This window comes from Prionailurus viverrinus, chromosome C2, assembly GCF_022837055.1.
Source record: "Prionailurus viverrinus isolate Anna chromosome C2, UM_Priviv_1.0, whole genome shotgun sequence".
NCBI lineage: Eukaryota > Metazoa > Chordata > Mammalia > Carnivora > Felidae > Prionailurus > Prionailurus viverrinus.
In genome coordinates, this window is record NC_062569.1 from 141,960,806 (window position 1) to 141,976,639 (window position 15,834).

The window sequence follows — 15,834 nt, forward strand, 5'->3', positions numbered from 1 at the left end:
TCCCCTGCCCTACTTTCTGACCTATGCACCTGGGCCCTGAGAATCTCATATTCAGTTTGCTCAGGGGAAGAAAGAGCACCGAGTAATTCTTGAGGGCAAATGGGAAATTATCATCTGAATCTGAAATTAGCATGTTATATAGGACTATTTGAGAAAACTAAGGAAGGTGAAAAAAAGGATGAAAATGTAATGTTGGAATTGTCTGTGTGGTTAACCACATAATCGGAGTCTCCTAGTAAATAAGCCATTTCCTGAGAGAAATGTAGTTATTTTGGAAGTGGTTTCAACTTTTAAAGTCATTGATGTGCCATTTAGTATTTAAATTACAGTGATTTACAAAAGGCCACCCAGAGTGGTCTGGATGTTCCAGGCTTTCTCCAAAACACCTCATGCATTCCTGAACAGCAAGTGGAACATTTGGAGAGCTTGGCTCACCACGCATGTGTAGCCCAAATGTAACTTCTGAAGCATCATTTTCTACTCAGCAGCTTACTTTCACAAATTTTACTCACATGGTATAATGGAAGAGACACAAATTCAAAATGCTTTTAGAACCCTACCTGGTCTCATTTATAATTTTTTTTAACGTTTACTTATTTTTGAGACAGAGAGAGACAGAGCACGAGTGCGGGAGGGCCAGAGAGAGGAGGAGTCACAGAATTGGAAGCAAGCTCCAGGCTCTGAGCTATCAGCAGAGACCCACCCGGGGCGCGAACTCACGGACCTCGAGATCATGACCTGAGCCGAAGTCCGACGCTTAACCCGACTGAGCCACCCAGGCGCCCCTTATTTATGTTACACATCAGCGGTCGGAAAACTGCCCACAGAACAAATTTGGCCCAGTTTTTGTAAATAAAGTTTTATTAGAGCACCACCATGCCCATTCGTTTATGTTATGGTCTATGGCTGTTTTCACGCTACAACAGCACAGGAAAGTAGTTGTGACAGAGATGATCTGGCTCTTCGCAGAAAACATTTGCTAACCATCTGTGTATGTTATTGCATCAGTAGCAAAACCTATCAATCACTGAAGATATAATAGGGTTTTCTTTCTTTCTTTTCTTTTCTTTTTTTTTTTTTTTTTTTTTTGTAGCAATCACACACATCAAGGATCCATCAGGTACATTTCATTAGGACGAAATCTTATTTCTACACAATTTATTTTGTGCCTCGGATGTCCTTCCCGGGAGCGAATTCTCATTTAAACAAAATAGACACGCACACATTCAAAAAGTGTTCTTTTATTATTTCTAGTAACATATATTGTATAAATACTCTATTTTTATATGCCCTTTTACAAAAGCGATATAACTTAAAAGTTTTATCATTAGAAAGAAATGTATAAAAATAAATATGTTATTATAGGCATTTATTACCAACTATAGTCCTTCTTAGAAGGAACACCCAAATACTTATGAAGTACATAGAATTTATAGTAACATATTTTACTATATACATATGGGAAAAAAAAAAAAGTCCTATTCTCTTTCATAGTAGAAGAGCTGAACAGACATTCACCAGGATATGACTGTTGGGCCAGCTGCTGGGGGTGGGCCTGCTACCCCTCAGGAGCCTCCCCACTGTGAGACTAGTGATCTCCATGTCCCCAAACACTGGGGATCCCACTCTACACGCCCCATCCTTATACTGGCATTACATCCTTTTGTGTGTGTGTGTGTGTGTGTGTGTGTGTGTGTGTGAGATCACCCGGTCCTTCTTGAGCCGTGAACCGGTTTTTGTTTTCTGTTTGTGTTTTCCACCCACATTCCAAAAGTAGGCTTGCATGAGGAGGAAAGAAGGTGGAAGGTTTGAGCTTATCCTGTCTCCTCTGACTTTCACTAGCGTCTGATTCATTGCTGCCTTTTTTTTTTTTCTAACTCCTTATAGACTTAACGCATTTTCACAAACATGTGGAATTGTTTCTTTGTCAAAATGACGTCACGGATGAAGACCCAGCAGTGGCACAGGACAGCGAAGACGGCGTTCCTTTTCGGTCACTTTATGTTGCAAAGCAGTTCTCTCACGGAGGACAGTCTTGCATTCTTAACTCTCAGTAGAGATGACGGCGGAAGTGTTCTCCGAAATCGTAGCAGCCGCGATCAATCAGCGCTGGCTGAAGATGCTATGGGCCCTCCTTTCTCCCTCCGTGGTTCGCGAGGTAAAGCAAGCCCTGTCTGCAACTGAAAGTCTCCTCTTTCTCCTGCTTTTCAGTTCCCAACCCGCACGGCACAAAGTATTTAATCATTTAATCGGTACCACAGCACGGGGATCGTGTACTCCTTAAACTAATTGTGACAACTGCGTCTATTTGTTTCTTACACTTGTCATAGATGTAACAAAAGGAATAATAATAATGCCCCGGGGCTTTATCATGCTATATCATTGCTCAGAGATTAATAACCCTCATTAGCTACCCTATCAGATTCGTAACTGGCAGGATATTCTGCCGATCTAACTTCTTTTCTACCTACCTCCACACTCCCAACTCCTTACCCTCTCTGTTCATCACCGGCAAGGTACACTGGATCCCTCCAGCCTTCTTGGTATCAGTGCACCAGCCCTTCCACACCTCATCCTCCCCTCAACGCTCCCCTGCTTAACTGCATTCTGCCATCGTACAGAAATCTATGTAATGCTTCGGTTTCTTGAAAGGATCGCAGCTCTCGTGAGACAACACCCCCCCGTCGTGGGACAGACATTGCAAGGTTCTCTTTTTGTAACCTTTCCCGCAAGTCTTGGAGCATGGTGACCAATCCCCCAGCTGCCAGTGGGGGCAAGGCACGTCCGCGCAGGGTCGGGTGCTGGCTGGCTTCACCTCCTTCGCACACTCCGAGGCGGGCTGCCCATTGATGTCTCGGCACTCCACCACTCTCCTCTGCCAACCCAGTCCGCATGACTTGGAACATTCGCCCCACTCTTCAATGACCCATTCTGAGAAGGTAGGGATGGCGTTGAAAGGTTCCTTCTTCTTCTTCACAAAATAGGTGTATTTAATTTTCGGGCGAAGGGCGTTGCCCACGGTGAGGACCTGGATGGTTATTGGCTCTTTGAGCGGGCTAAAGCTGCGGATTCTTTCCAACGCGGCGGAGGAACCACTGTACCTCAAGACGGTACCTTTGTAGGTAATGTCTTGCTCTAAAGTGGACAGAGTGAAGTCGCCATTCAGGATATATGTGCCGTCAGCGGCTTTGATGGCAAGATAGCTGCCATTATTCCTGGACCCCCGGTGATTCCGTTGTTTCACCTCAATGTTTGTGGCTCCGGCAGGAATCGTGACGATGTCATGATATCCAGGTCTGCAGACAAGAAAAAACAAATATAAAACTGTCTCGGTCGCTGGCTAATTATAACACTCAGCTGGAAAACACGCAAATCGTTTGGAACGTCAGCTCTCCCAGACCTGTCAAGTTACCTCTACGTAACAAGATCTTTGGGAGTATGACGTTTCAAGACTTACTTTGCACTAGTAACCGATCCTGAGGTCTTCTTGCACGTAGATCCGTTTCCTCCACAAATACCACATTTGTCAAACTTCTTTTTGGAGTCTATGATACGATCGCAGCCAGCTTTGACACACTGTCCTTGCACGCAGACAGAGGTGGAATCGGGGCTACACGGGGTACCATCAACCACCTGGAGGAGGGAGAACACGTATCTGGTGTCACACGTGAGTCAACTCGGGAAAGAGCTGATGTTGCGATAATTACGGGAGATTTTCTCATGAACACAACGCCTCTGCTTTCCCGACCATCCTAACGAGAGGAGTGCTCTACACGTGGCACACGCGACCCTTCTGGGTGGCGTTTTCACTCCAGGAGATATAGGCGTCCGAAAATACTATACATTTTGATTACTTGTTTATTGACCTGTCTCACGTCTAGGTCAGGGCAATGAAAGCAGAGCCGGTCCACCTGCATACTGCGGTACGCTCAGTGCCTAGAATAATTCCCGCCAATTGCAGATGCTGAGTTAAGTCGGCTGTTGCCCGTTGAAGCCGCAACCGGGAAATATTTTCACAGCCTACAGTGATAATGGCACATGATAATCCAAGCAACATTCGTTTCGTTGTTCTTAAATCTCAGAACCAGATTTATCCCCGCAGCAAAACAGCAAAACGATGCTTCTACTAGTTCAACGTACGTTCTCAAACACAAGTGTTATCGACGTCAGACTTCCTTTTAATAAGTCCATTTGCACACGTTACCGCTAATCACCGGTCACAAGAACTGTGCTCCATGCTAATGCTATTTTCCAAAAGCGCTGTCAGGCTGCCATGCTAATACGCAATTTATCTGACCATAAAGGCCTTTTCTCTGCATACCAGAGTAATAACAAGCAATGCTAAGAATCCTAAGTGCCTGATTCGGGCTTCGTTCATAACTGGAAATGATGCCACACTCAAAAGAAGGCGGTGGGCAACGTGTCTAGAACAAAAAGGAGATCCGATTTGAAAATCGAACACGTTGGGATGTGAATTCATGCAACTGCATCACAGGCTGCATGAAAAGGTTGCAGCCCAAGCCCTCGTTTCTTGGGCAACAAGTATGGATCGAAGTAAGTACCTTGGGCTGCAGAACGAAGAAGAAGCCAATGCCTTTGGCTTGACAGATGAGCTTGCATCTGTCCTTCGGCGAGACGCCGGCATACTTGGGTGTCCACTCCACCGCGGGCCCGCTCCCGAAGGAAACCTTAGAAAACTCGTTGTGTGCCTCACACTGTTCCTCTCTAAATGTTTTTCCTGGGAAGAAAATGATATCATGACGTCATCGGTTTTCAACCCTCGCCTGCCTGCTCGTGGGCGCATCAGTCACGACCCGCTTCTACTCACCGTTGTTATCCGGACAGTCTTCGATGTTACAGGACCTGTAGCGCACGCGCTTGCCTTCACAGTACTTCCCTCCGTTTTTGGGGACCGGGTTGTCACATTCCCTCATGGTGTACTGAACTCCTCCGCCACAGGTTCTCGAGCAGTCTCCCCAGGGTCCCCACGGCCCCCAGCTTCCATGAACAGGAGTCTGCATGGGGACACAAATGATCAGCATTAGAACTCTTTACGGAACTCTTTTTAGGCAACGAACGAGAAAAGTTAAGAGATGAAGAATCCGTTGTAAAAACCATCTGTCTTGTGTCCTCCCCTCCCCCCCCCATCAAAGGACACAGACAGGGGTGCCTATCGTGCAACCAGATGTTTTAGCATCAGACTGCTCCTTCCAATTCCGAATCTTCAAGGCGAGACAGGCGTGCGGTGACAGGCAAAACTCACATGGAAATGCATCTTGTCCGTCTTGTTCACACACTTGCCGTTCAGACACCATTTGCCTTCTCCACAGCTGGTGCCGTCCGCCCAAGGGAAGTGTTTCGTTTGGCACACCAGCAACCCGCCAGAGGTGCCCGTGCACCACAGGGTCGTACAAGTGCTGGCTGCATCCAGGCAGTGCTTGGACTCTTCCCCAAACGTAAACTGGCACTGCCGGTTGGCATCGTACAAGGTCCCCGGGAGATCGGAGGGAAGCTGGAGGGGGCTCTGGGGCTTGTCCATCAAACATTCCCCTGCAAAGGAAATGCCGGCCAATATTAAAGAGCGGTGACTGCAAACAGACAGAAGGTAGATCAGTTTCAGAACACGGTTACCGTAAGAAATCACAGAGAGCAGAGTGATTTGAAAACTAGAGCTCCTGGGGAAAACGCCAGCGAGAGTTAAATAATTTGTAAGATACTGTCCTCCAAAGGGGATTTCTGCATTAACAGTGACAGGAAATTACCGTTCTGCTAAAAAGCTCAAATTAATGCACTTTTAGGAGCTACTCGGCCAGAAGCACTGTCATTTACTGGGAATTAAGATCCAAAAATGTATGCTCATGGGGCGCCTGGGTGGCTCAGTCGGTTAAGCACCCGACTTCGGCTCAGGTCCTGATCTCACAGTTTGTGAGTTCCGAGCCCGGCGTCGGGCTCTGTGCTGACAGCTCAGAGCCTGGAGCCTGCTTCGGATTCCGCGCCTCCCTCTTCTCTGTCTGCCCTGCTCATGCTCTCCTTCCCCCTCTCGCCCCAAAAATAAATAAAAATTAAAAAAAAATAAAAAGTAAAATAAAAATGTATGCTCTTGACAACGAAAGCAATTTGGAAGAAGGGGAAATAAAAAAGCACACAAAAGAAAGAAGGGACTGGTTTAACTAGAATCTTACATGTGGAAGGCTGGATAACATCTAGAAAGAGTAGCTGCAGCATCTTACCATGACCATTATCTAGGAATGATGTAATCATGTAGGCACTGCAGGGAGACCAAGGCTGGTTGTGGTTCAAGTTGGAAAGCATTGACGCCATCATGTGGGAATTCTGGTCGACGCCATTCATGCTGGCACACTGCTTTGCATCATCGTGTGGCATGTTAAACACGTGGCCTAAGAAGCAATCCAAAACCCACATCAAAATACAGCACTTCCCCCCCCGCCCCCCCCAATCAGGGATTCACTTGTCCTGAAGTGATTATTTCTAGAAGAAGAAATGTATTTTGGAAACAATCGAGCTTGGGCCCGATACGTCTATGTCTTACAAGGCGCAGACAAATAGGTAAATTTCCAAATGTCAGGATCTCATACTATGTTATTTTGAAACCTGTTAAGGCTGGCCACGGTCCGAAGAGTGGGAAAAGAGGACTTAACTCCCACCCTGAAACGACTTACCTAGTTCATGAGCCGTGGTGAAGGCAGCTTGCAAGCCATCGTCTTCTATGACCGAACAGCTTCTGGTGGGATCACATATAGTTCCGACATCAGCCATCCCAAGGGTGTCACATGTCTGCGCCCCACACAAGTCCTAAAAGAAGCAAACGTAGGTCCTTATGCCTAGGAACAGAGAGCGCGAACCTTGCGACCTAACTTTTGGCAACAGGTATCTTCCCGTTCGTATTGGGAGCATTTACATTCGCCGCCACCCAGCTGTCCAAATCTGGGGACTCCTCTGAAGATTTTTCTCTACTGCTATTCAAACAGGACTGTGGGACTTGAGCTAGTAAAATTATGGAGGCCGTAAGGAAAACTGACCACGTTAGCCAATTAAAAGAATGCAAGTCAAGGGCACTGGCGAAATGCCTCATCCTCGTCTCTAGGTTCCGGTGCTGCCCCCCCCCCCCCGCCCCGGAGGGCAGTCATACCTGTCTGGTGAAGAGAATAGCGGTGTCATAGTGCTCCCCGTGCCGGTCACTGGGCGGGTTGTGCTGCTTCTGCCAGTTACAGAAGTTCCGCAGAGTGAGGGCAGCATTGGAAGTCACCTCGGGCCCCTTCTGTTCCTCGTAGATGACCAGGATCTTCACTACCACCAGACTCACGGAGTTCCGGATGCTGGGGTGTTTGTAGAGCCTGGCTGCTACCGAGAACAAGGTGAGAAGGTAGTGCTTCAGACCATTGCCGTGGAACTCTGCCATGGACTGGTCGGCCACCAGCATAGTTTCCACGTAGCGGTGACTGGACACAAATCGCTTCTTTCTCACGCTCCCAGCGCCTGTAAAGAAACAGAAAAGGTAGTTTGCTCAGGGCCATTCTGGCCGGGAATAGCTACCATCCCAGAGTATATAAGGAAAGCCTAAGCAGTCAAAGCAAACAAAATAAAAATATACCTGGGACCACAATAACAAAAATAGTTGCATCTCTTTTCGCTGCAAATGTTATTTTTAAGGCTTTCTCCTTTACTTTATTTTCTCTCTTTCTCTTTTCTGTTCCCCTGCCTCTTAAATAAAAAAGGCCATGTGAGCCACTCAGGGTTCAGGCTTTTTTTTGGGGGGGGGCGGTGAGGAGGATTTCTTTTGTCCTCCTGGAAGTCCTACAGTCTGCACAAGGCAGTATGGACATCATCCTACCCAGCTGCAGTAAAAACTTGGAGCAAAGGCAGCAGGCAGAGAGCCCCTGAGTCACTCTTTCACAGGCCAGGACTCAAATCCTGAATGAGATCATCGGACTCCACGTGGAAGGCCCAGGGCAGGGCTGAACTGCACTGCTCTGCTGTCTCATTCCAGGGGTCCTGGGGGGGGGGGGGGAGGGGGAGTGTTCTGCTCTTGCCAAATCCGGGCACGAGGACCACCCACTCTGCCCAGCAGCCTGTCGTCCCATTCCCACTGCCCCAGGGAAATAAGTCCCTGCCTTGACCCGGGGGGGGGGGGGGGGGGGGACATTTGATTATTTAGAAAAGAGCCTTCTGACTCCTGACGGAAAGCCGGACCCCAGGGAAGTCCCAAACTGGACGCCGACCACGTAACTGCTTCAAGGAGCAGATGTCCAGGGGGAAAGCGGAAAATTCGAAAACAAGCCACGTGAGAAAGTTAAGGAAGAAAAAAAAAAGGCACCAAAGTGACAGGATGAAGAGAAGGAGACAGTAAGCACCGCACACAACTCAAGAGCCAGGGTGAAGCGTAGCAGGAAGGATCAGCAGTGACTAACACGCAAGAGTGCAAGAGAGCAGAATTTTGGCCGCGAGAGGGAGCGCAAACTGGGAGGCCGGGTGGGAGGCGCGGGGAGGCGGGACCAGCTGGGCAAAGACCTCCCAAGCAGGTTCTGCAGAGGGGCCGGGCCGCCGCCAGCCGGTCGGGGTCAGCCTCTTTAAGAGGGAAGGGGGAGCAGGCCGAGGCCAGCAGGACAGAGATCCCAGCGCAGCTGTCCAGGCGTGCGGGTTGCGCACTGCTAGGTCACCGTCGCTCCTCCACCCTCCATCTCCGCCCTCCCCCCGGCGCAGGGCGCGCGCACAGGCAGCGGTTGCAAAACTCAGCGCAAAGTTGCAACCCGACCAAAGAACACATGCCCAGTCGTTAAAAAGAAACGATCAGGATGGAAAGAAGTCACACACGCTCACACTAGACTAAGGTGGAAAGGAGTTGGGGTACCAACTCTTCCCTTCCCCGTCGAGACGCTTCGCCTTAGCAGAAAATCGCTGCTCTGCCCGGCCTCTCTTGACCATTCATTATTCGGGCCAACGGGATTCGGTTCTAGCCGGGTTGGATTCGTTCACCAACCCAAACCTCAAGCCACATTCCTCCACACCAGGCCCGCGTCCAGTCCGCAGACGCATGTTCCTGCCTGCGAACAGGAGTTGACCCACCACACGCGCCGCTCAGAGACAGTGGGGAGAGGGGGATGAATGGAGAGGCGAGTGAGAGCACCTCTTCTGCGACTGATACCTGTCGGCTGTCCCGCCCGCTGCGGCGCGGGGTCCCGCGGCGGCCACTGCGTCCCGGCGTCCTCGTCCTCTGGCCCCGCGCCCCCGGCGAGCTGGGTCTCGTCGTCCGTGACCCCGCACTTGGCGCCGTCGCCGCCCCGCTGCCTCCGCCGCAGGAGATGGAACTGGGGCCGCTCCGGCGGCTCCTCCCCGGCAGCGGCGGCGGCGGCGGCGGGGGCCAGGCCCACGGTGGCGGCGGCGGGCGCGGGCTGGATGAAGTACTCCTCGCCCTGCAGGTAGAAGGCGCCGCTCACGCCCTCGCAGAGGCTGAGAGCGGCGGCCGAGCCGGAGTCGCCGTTCACGGTGCCGGAGTAGAAGCAGTGCGTCAGGTCGCCGGCGGGGTCCGGACGCAGCGCGTCGGGCCCGGGCCTGCGCCCCACGGTCTGCAGCGTGAAACCCGGCGCCAGGAAGCCGCGGTCGGGCTGCAGCTCTAGGTGCAGCTGCCGGCCGAAGGCGTCCAGGCGGAGGTGCGTGGTCGCGTGTCCCGGCGCGCGCTCCAAGTCCGGCAGCACCAGCTCCTCGTCTTCCTCGGCGGGGCGCCCGCGCGCACCCGGCACGAGCAGCAGCAGCGCCGAGGCCGCCGCGAGCAGTAGCAGCGCGGGCGCAGGCTGGGTGCCCCGAGGCCGCCGCGCCAGCTTCGCGTTCCCCATGTCGCTGCCTCCCGTGCGCCTTCGGAACCCCGCGGGGACGGCTCGCTGCACCCGAGTCCCGGGAGGCACCGCGCGCCTCAGTGGACGGAGAGAGAGGGCTATTGTTCGGGTCGGGAGCGCGGAGCCTTGCTGGCTTCGCTCTGGGTTGTTACAGTGACTGTTATTCTTTGAAAGTGAGCGCAGAGCCGGCGGTGGACAGGACTCGCGGAGTCCCCGGGAAGGAGGCGCTGCAGTTCTGCGGGAGCGCGGGAAGTTTTTCTTCTAGCCCAGAGTTGGAGGCACCGCGCGGCAGGGGCTGGCCGGGAGGCTGCTGCAGGGACAAGAAGTGCCCCGGGACGCCTCCGGGCCAGGGGGGCAACGGGCAACGCGAGGACCGGTGCCTGGAGCCCCTCTTCGGTCTCCGCCTTGGCCGCGGGGCTTGGCTCTGCGCACCACAAGGTCCTCTCGGCCCTACAGCGCGCCCTGGCTTTGCAGTGGCCCCTGACTTGGAGCCGCTCTCCAGCGAGTGCAAGAACCAGGCAACCCGGGTTGCCCTTTTATAGTCTCCAACATGTCTCCACCTCCCTTCCCCCTTCTTCCTCCCTCTTGGCCGCCTTTCCATCCCAGAGACACCGCCCCCTAAACTCTGTCGGTGCTAAACCGCGCTCAGCGCCGCAGGCCGGGGCGGGGGAGGGGGACTGCCTCCGCGTTGGCTGGGCGCCAAGGGCTCGTCAATCTGGGGGCGGAAGACGCAGGAGGGGCGCTGTGACCAGCACTTTGTGCGTCTGGGGTTGCTGCGGGGAGAAGGTACTCCCTTCCATTGCGCCTTCCCCCTCGCTAGCTTCCCGGACCACCCTCCCTTCTCGCTGCCCTTGTGCGGGAGCGCAGCTCGCGCGCTGGGCTGCAGTTCCCAGAAGGGACGGTGGGGGTGGAGGGCAGAGTCCCTTCTCCAAGATTTCCCTGCCCGGGGGCTGTCACTGGGCCGCCTCCCTTTGCCAACCCCTCCCGCAGCCCATTACTCCCCAGTTTGTACGATGAGCCGGGACTGCCCTTTCTAGAAAAATACCTCACCCCACCTCCACCTCCCTGGCCCTCCTGGGCGGGTTTATGCTGTTTGCTCTCTCTTCGCCCCAACATTTCTCGGGTAAGCTTGTTTGGGTCAGTGCCAACCTGGAAAGCATGCCTGGGGTCAGGGGGACACTTCCCAAGCCCTAGATTTTAAAATGCGTTCGCATTGACCTTTATCTCTACCCTGCCATCCCCTGCCTTAGCGACTTCTCTTTGGGGACCAGGCTCACACTTCCGGAATAGGTGATCTGGAACGCGTTTCAATTCCCTGGAGCCTTAAGGGAGGGACTTGGGCTTTCTCTTCTTCATTCCACAAATAATCAACTCCCGCCCAGTCTGCCTTCTTTTCCCTAATAGCTGCTGCCGAACGTAGGCCGGGCTGGCGGAAACGTCAAGGAACCCCACTTTTCCACCCAGGGGCCAGCGGGACCGCCGGGGCTACAAAGTGTGCTGTGGGGAAATTAGGAAGTTGGCTCTCTTCCCTGACCCCCTCCCTCCTCTTCCCACCAGGAAGGGAACAGGCTGCATTCGTGTTCTGAAAGCAAGCGCTGCAGAGCCCTTCCACCTCCTTAGGTCCCAAGGAAAAGCTGAGCCTCTCTTCCATCGATAACGAGGGAGGGAGGGGCTCAATGACACAGAGGAAGGAAATGTTTCATAATGCTTCCACAGGCGGAAAACCAGGGGACAATGGTGAGAACGGCCGCCGCAGTCCCGGGGCAGACCCGTGTCCCTCTCGCGCGCGCTCCCACTTCCTCGCCCGGTGTCCTGTCTGGCCGCCCCTGCCCCTCGATTTTCACCAAGTTTTGTGTCAGCTCCTTCCTCACTCCTCCCCAGACCTTCCCAATTTCATTCTGCCCCAGCCAGAAGCGCCCCCCACCCCCCAGTCCTCCAACACACCCCTCTTCCAACTTTTGCTTTCAGAATTCTTTCCAACTTCCTCTACTCTCCGAGTTCTAGATTGCCTGCTGGAAAAACACACACACACACACACACACACACACACACACACACACAAACACAAACACAAAAACCCTGCTTGCCACTCTTTAGGAAAGATCACATGAGAAAGAAAGGCAAGGAGAAGCAGAAACACTTCACTCTTAGAGGGTAATAACCGCTGGCCCTACACCCTTAGGAATGTTTGCATTCTGGAATGTAATTTTCCTTTCCTAAGGTCAGGGTCACAGTTACATGCTGAATGGTCAACTCAAGAATTACATGTTTTATTAGCAGCTTAAAGTATGTCAATGGCCAATTTCCACCCTGTCTTTGCTCTTCCATTTTCCCACCAGCTGACAATGTGACAGTGTTTTCTGCCTGCTTCCTTTCACCCAGCCTCCCTTCCCAGCCCTCTCTCCCTCCATCCCATTTCTCCTTCAAAGTTAGTGTCCACCTATACTCATGAGCGGCCTCATTCATTTCTCCTTTGTGTAGCCTGACTTTCTGTTCACCTTGGAACTAAGCAATTCACTTCACTCTGCTTCAGGAGGTCATTTCCCATTCAAACATCCCTACTCTCTGGTTTGGTGTCTAGACTTTCTTCCTCTTCTCCTTCTTCTCTTTCTTCTTCTCCTACATTTCCCTCCTCTGTTCCAGTAGTTGTTAAATGTGCCCTCCTTTAATGATTTCAACTCACTTGTTCTTTCATTCTAGGCAGAAGAAAGGTAAGATACTTGAGAGAACATTTGAAGAAAAGTCATTTTACACTTGCAAGATATTGACTATGGAATCATGAAAACATGATGGCAAAGCCGTGAGTAAATTTTGATACCCCTTGCATAGAGGAGGGTTCTGGAAACAATATATGGTGATCAGAAGGTGGGGCCTCAAACTGGTTTTGAGATGAAAATTTCAGATACTTGAGGTGGCCCAGGAATAAAAGACGCACAAGAGCTGTCAGGTTCAGTGTGATTCCCTTGAACTGGGGCAGGATGGGAAATGTGTCTTTTTTTTTTTTTATAAAAAATCATGTAATGCATTTCCAACTTTTAACTCTCTTACATAAAACTTGGCTTTTAAAATATATTTGTGCAAGCTTGGCCTTTGGTTTCTTTCTGCCTCCAGTGGGGTTCTCGTTGGAAGTCTGTTTAATTCAAGGCATACATTTCTAATCTTGAATGGTTTACTTCAAATCCACTACAATTTTTGCAGATTTCATGTTGTATATACAAATAGAGCTGAAAAAACAGAGAGCTAGCGGCAGAAGAATGGCCAGGAACATGGCTTTTTTATTCACTGGGTCTCTCTCCAGATTTCTGTTCTTTTGCATAATGACTCCAATCTGTTGTGCACCTGTAGTTCTGGGAAATGATTCTTTTTTAATCGCTTCAACAGAGGCATGGATGTAGATGTTGCCAATTACTAAGCTTGAAAAACTCCATCCATGCTCAGGAGAACATTTAATCTACTTGCTTTTTTGTTTTTAAAGACCAGAACTCTGTTCAGGCCTTTGTGGTGTTACACAAACATGCACATATAACACAGAAGCATGCTTATAAACAAAACTGTGGATTGAAAAAATACTTTACTATAGAAATAAGACCAAAGGAATCAAATTTGTACACGGCACTAGTAAAAGCGACATGTGATTGTGGATCCTTGTCAGTAAGCTTTGCACCACCACCCGTAAAATGTTTGCTCCTTAATTTGAACATGCACCCAACGCTTACGTACCGAATTCACTCTTACCGTTTATCTGGTTTTGTCTTTATGAAATATGTATGCGCCTGTAGAAACATAAATCTTGGTATGTCCTAATTTATAGACCTTAACCAGTTTTTATTATTTGCAGAGATGACCCCCAAGAGTTAAAATATTTGACATAAAAATATTTTTTACAATTAACAGTTTGACCTTTTCAAAGCATTCACGTCTTCTATTAACAGAGAAAAAAAAAAGTTTCGTGCATTTTAAAGTAAAAGAAATACACAAGTATTAATTTTATTTATACTTTACATGTTTGTATGTATTTCATTTTTTCATGTACTCCAGGCACAATAGTCTATTCATAATTTTCAAGAAGTCTATACCAAATTAAGTATTCCACAAGTAGCCATGAAATGAAGGAATCTGGTAAAATACATGAGCTGTTAGCGTTGTTTTAGTGGAAATGTTGTGTACAGAAAAAATTAATGTACGTAGCTCATAAACATGTAATGCTGTTCATATTTTCATACCACAGGATTTACCAAGTAGAAAAGGAAAGATGTTTAGCATTCGTGCTTTTGGGGGGAACATATGGCCTAAAGTAATATTGGACAAATGGATATTTTAGGTGATCATAAATGAGAAAATAGATAGAAAACATCTATTTTAAGCCGGTTATATACCCAGAAATACAACACTATTGAAAACAGAAAAATTACTGTAAATTGCATTTGGACTTAAAATAGCTATGACCTCAAAGCCATGCATTTGCAAGAACTGAAAAGAGTGTGCTGTGTCTAATCCACTCCCCTTGTTTGACAGATGTGGAACTTTGCCTCCGAGAGGTTAAGTGACTGGCCTTACATTGTAGCCAACTGAGGACCTAGAAATAACTCTGGCTCATAATTTTTCATCAAATGCCTTTTGGAATTGTAACTAACTAGTTGCTCTGGTAGGTAAGTATGCTGTCAGATCCGTGATTGCTGTTGTTTCCAATGATTAAATTTTAACCATTCTAACTAGGAATTTTCTGGCAATAAAAAATGTCCACCTTAAGAGATCCCCGGCCTTTAGTACTTCATTTTTGGTCCACGAGGTGGCGACGTTCTACAACAAATGATGTTTTCAGCTGTTTTGTTTGTTTTTTGTTTTTTGTTTTTTTCTTAATAGCTCAAGGCTGGAATGTGTAGTTTTTACATCTTTCCAATCCTATTTGATAATTTTTCATACAATTTTCTCTTACCTTTTGGCATCATGGAAAATATCTTTTAAATATTGTAACTTAAATGTATTTACATCTTTAAAATAATAATAAAATGCCTTTTTATTTTTAATCAATGGCTTTTAATGGCTTTTTAATCAATGTAGCTCTATTAGCTTAAACCAAAAACCAGTGAGCCTTTAAAAAAAGAAACCTACTTCTGAGAAGATAATACCATAGGTCACTTTCATTCGTCACATTTGAGGACTTTTTTCAGTTCAAATGAAAAGAGCGTAGACATTGCAATTTACTAAAATAAAAATTCATTTATTCATTAAGCAAAAGTTAAGTGCCTAAGTCTGGTCAGTATACGTTAATACTTGACTATCAATACTAAAGTTGAATACTTGCTAAAGTTAAATGCTAAAGTTAACTCATTTGCTTGGTTTAGAGATTTTCCTTGGCAACAAAAAAGAACGTCAAGTGCAAAAGTCTAAGAAAATAAGAAAATGTTCTACCACCAGGTGGTGATAAACGATAAAATTTAAAATCACTCAAGTGTGAGTACTTCAAGCAGATGTTTGACTACCCCAAATACAAGTGACTTCCAAATGTCACATAAATTTAGAATTGTATTATGAGGATATTTTATGACTTGAAATAAATTAATATTAACATAATATTTCTAGTTGAATAAATTCTGGAATTAGAAGCAGACAATTTTAGTCAGCAGGAGGCACATGAGACCACAGAATAAGAAATTTTAAACTAAATATTTTTCCCCACTCAGCTCACAATTTATTGATTAGATGATTGAGATAGAAGCTTTTTGGAAAAGTGTCTACTCATGTCTTCTGCCCTTTTCTTCACTGGATTATTTGTTCTTTGGGTGTTGAGTTTGGTAAATTCTTTATAGATTTTTGGATACTCACCCTTTATCTGATATGTCATTTGCAAATATCTTTTCCCATTTCATCGGTTGCCTTTTAGTTTTGTTGATTATTTCCTTTGCAGGGCAAAAGTGTTTTATCTTGATGAGGTCCCCATAGTGCAATTTTGCTTTTAATTCTCTTGCCTTTTGGAGATGTG

At 48.4% G+C, this 15,834-nt stretch overlaps 1 protein-coding gene and 1 long non-coding RNA gene across 2 annotated transcripts; one reads left to right on the forward strand and one right to left on the reverse strand.

Annotated features, from left to right (window-relative positions):
- Positions 1-843: 843 nt before the first annotated feature.
- Positions 844-10,375, reverse strand: ADAMTS1 (ADAM metallopeptidase with thrombospondin type 1 motif 1). The gene is made up of 9 exons (XM_047876036.1): positions 9,164-10,375; positions 7,151-7,497; positions 6,681-6,813; positions 6,231-6,398; positions 5,264-5,550; positions 4,829-5,015; positions 4,563-4,738; positions 3,458-3,633; positions 844-3,296 (listed from the first exon to the last, which is right to left on the reverse strand). The coding sequence occupies exons 1-9, from the start codon at positions 9,849-9,851 to the stop codon at positions 2,597-2,599; spliced, it is 2,862 nt and encodes a 953-aa protein (XP_047731992.1). The 5' UTR covers positions 9,852-10,375; the 3' UTR covers positions 844-2,596.
- A 151-nt stretch (positions 10,376-10,526) lies between these two features.
- Positions 10,527-15,150, forward strand: LOC125175310 (uncharacterized). Its single transcript, XR_007155751.1, has 3 exons — positions 10,527-10,637; positions 12,552-12,651; positions 14,367-15,150. It is a non-coding gene; the product is annotated as an uncharacterized LOC125175310 (long non-coding RNA).
- Positions 15,151-15,834: the final 684 nt, after the last annotated feature.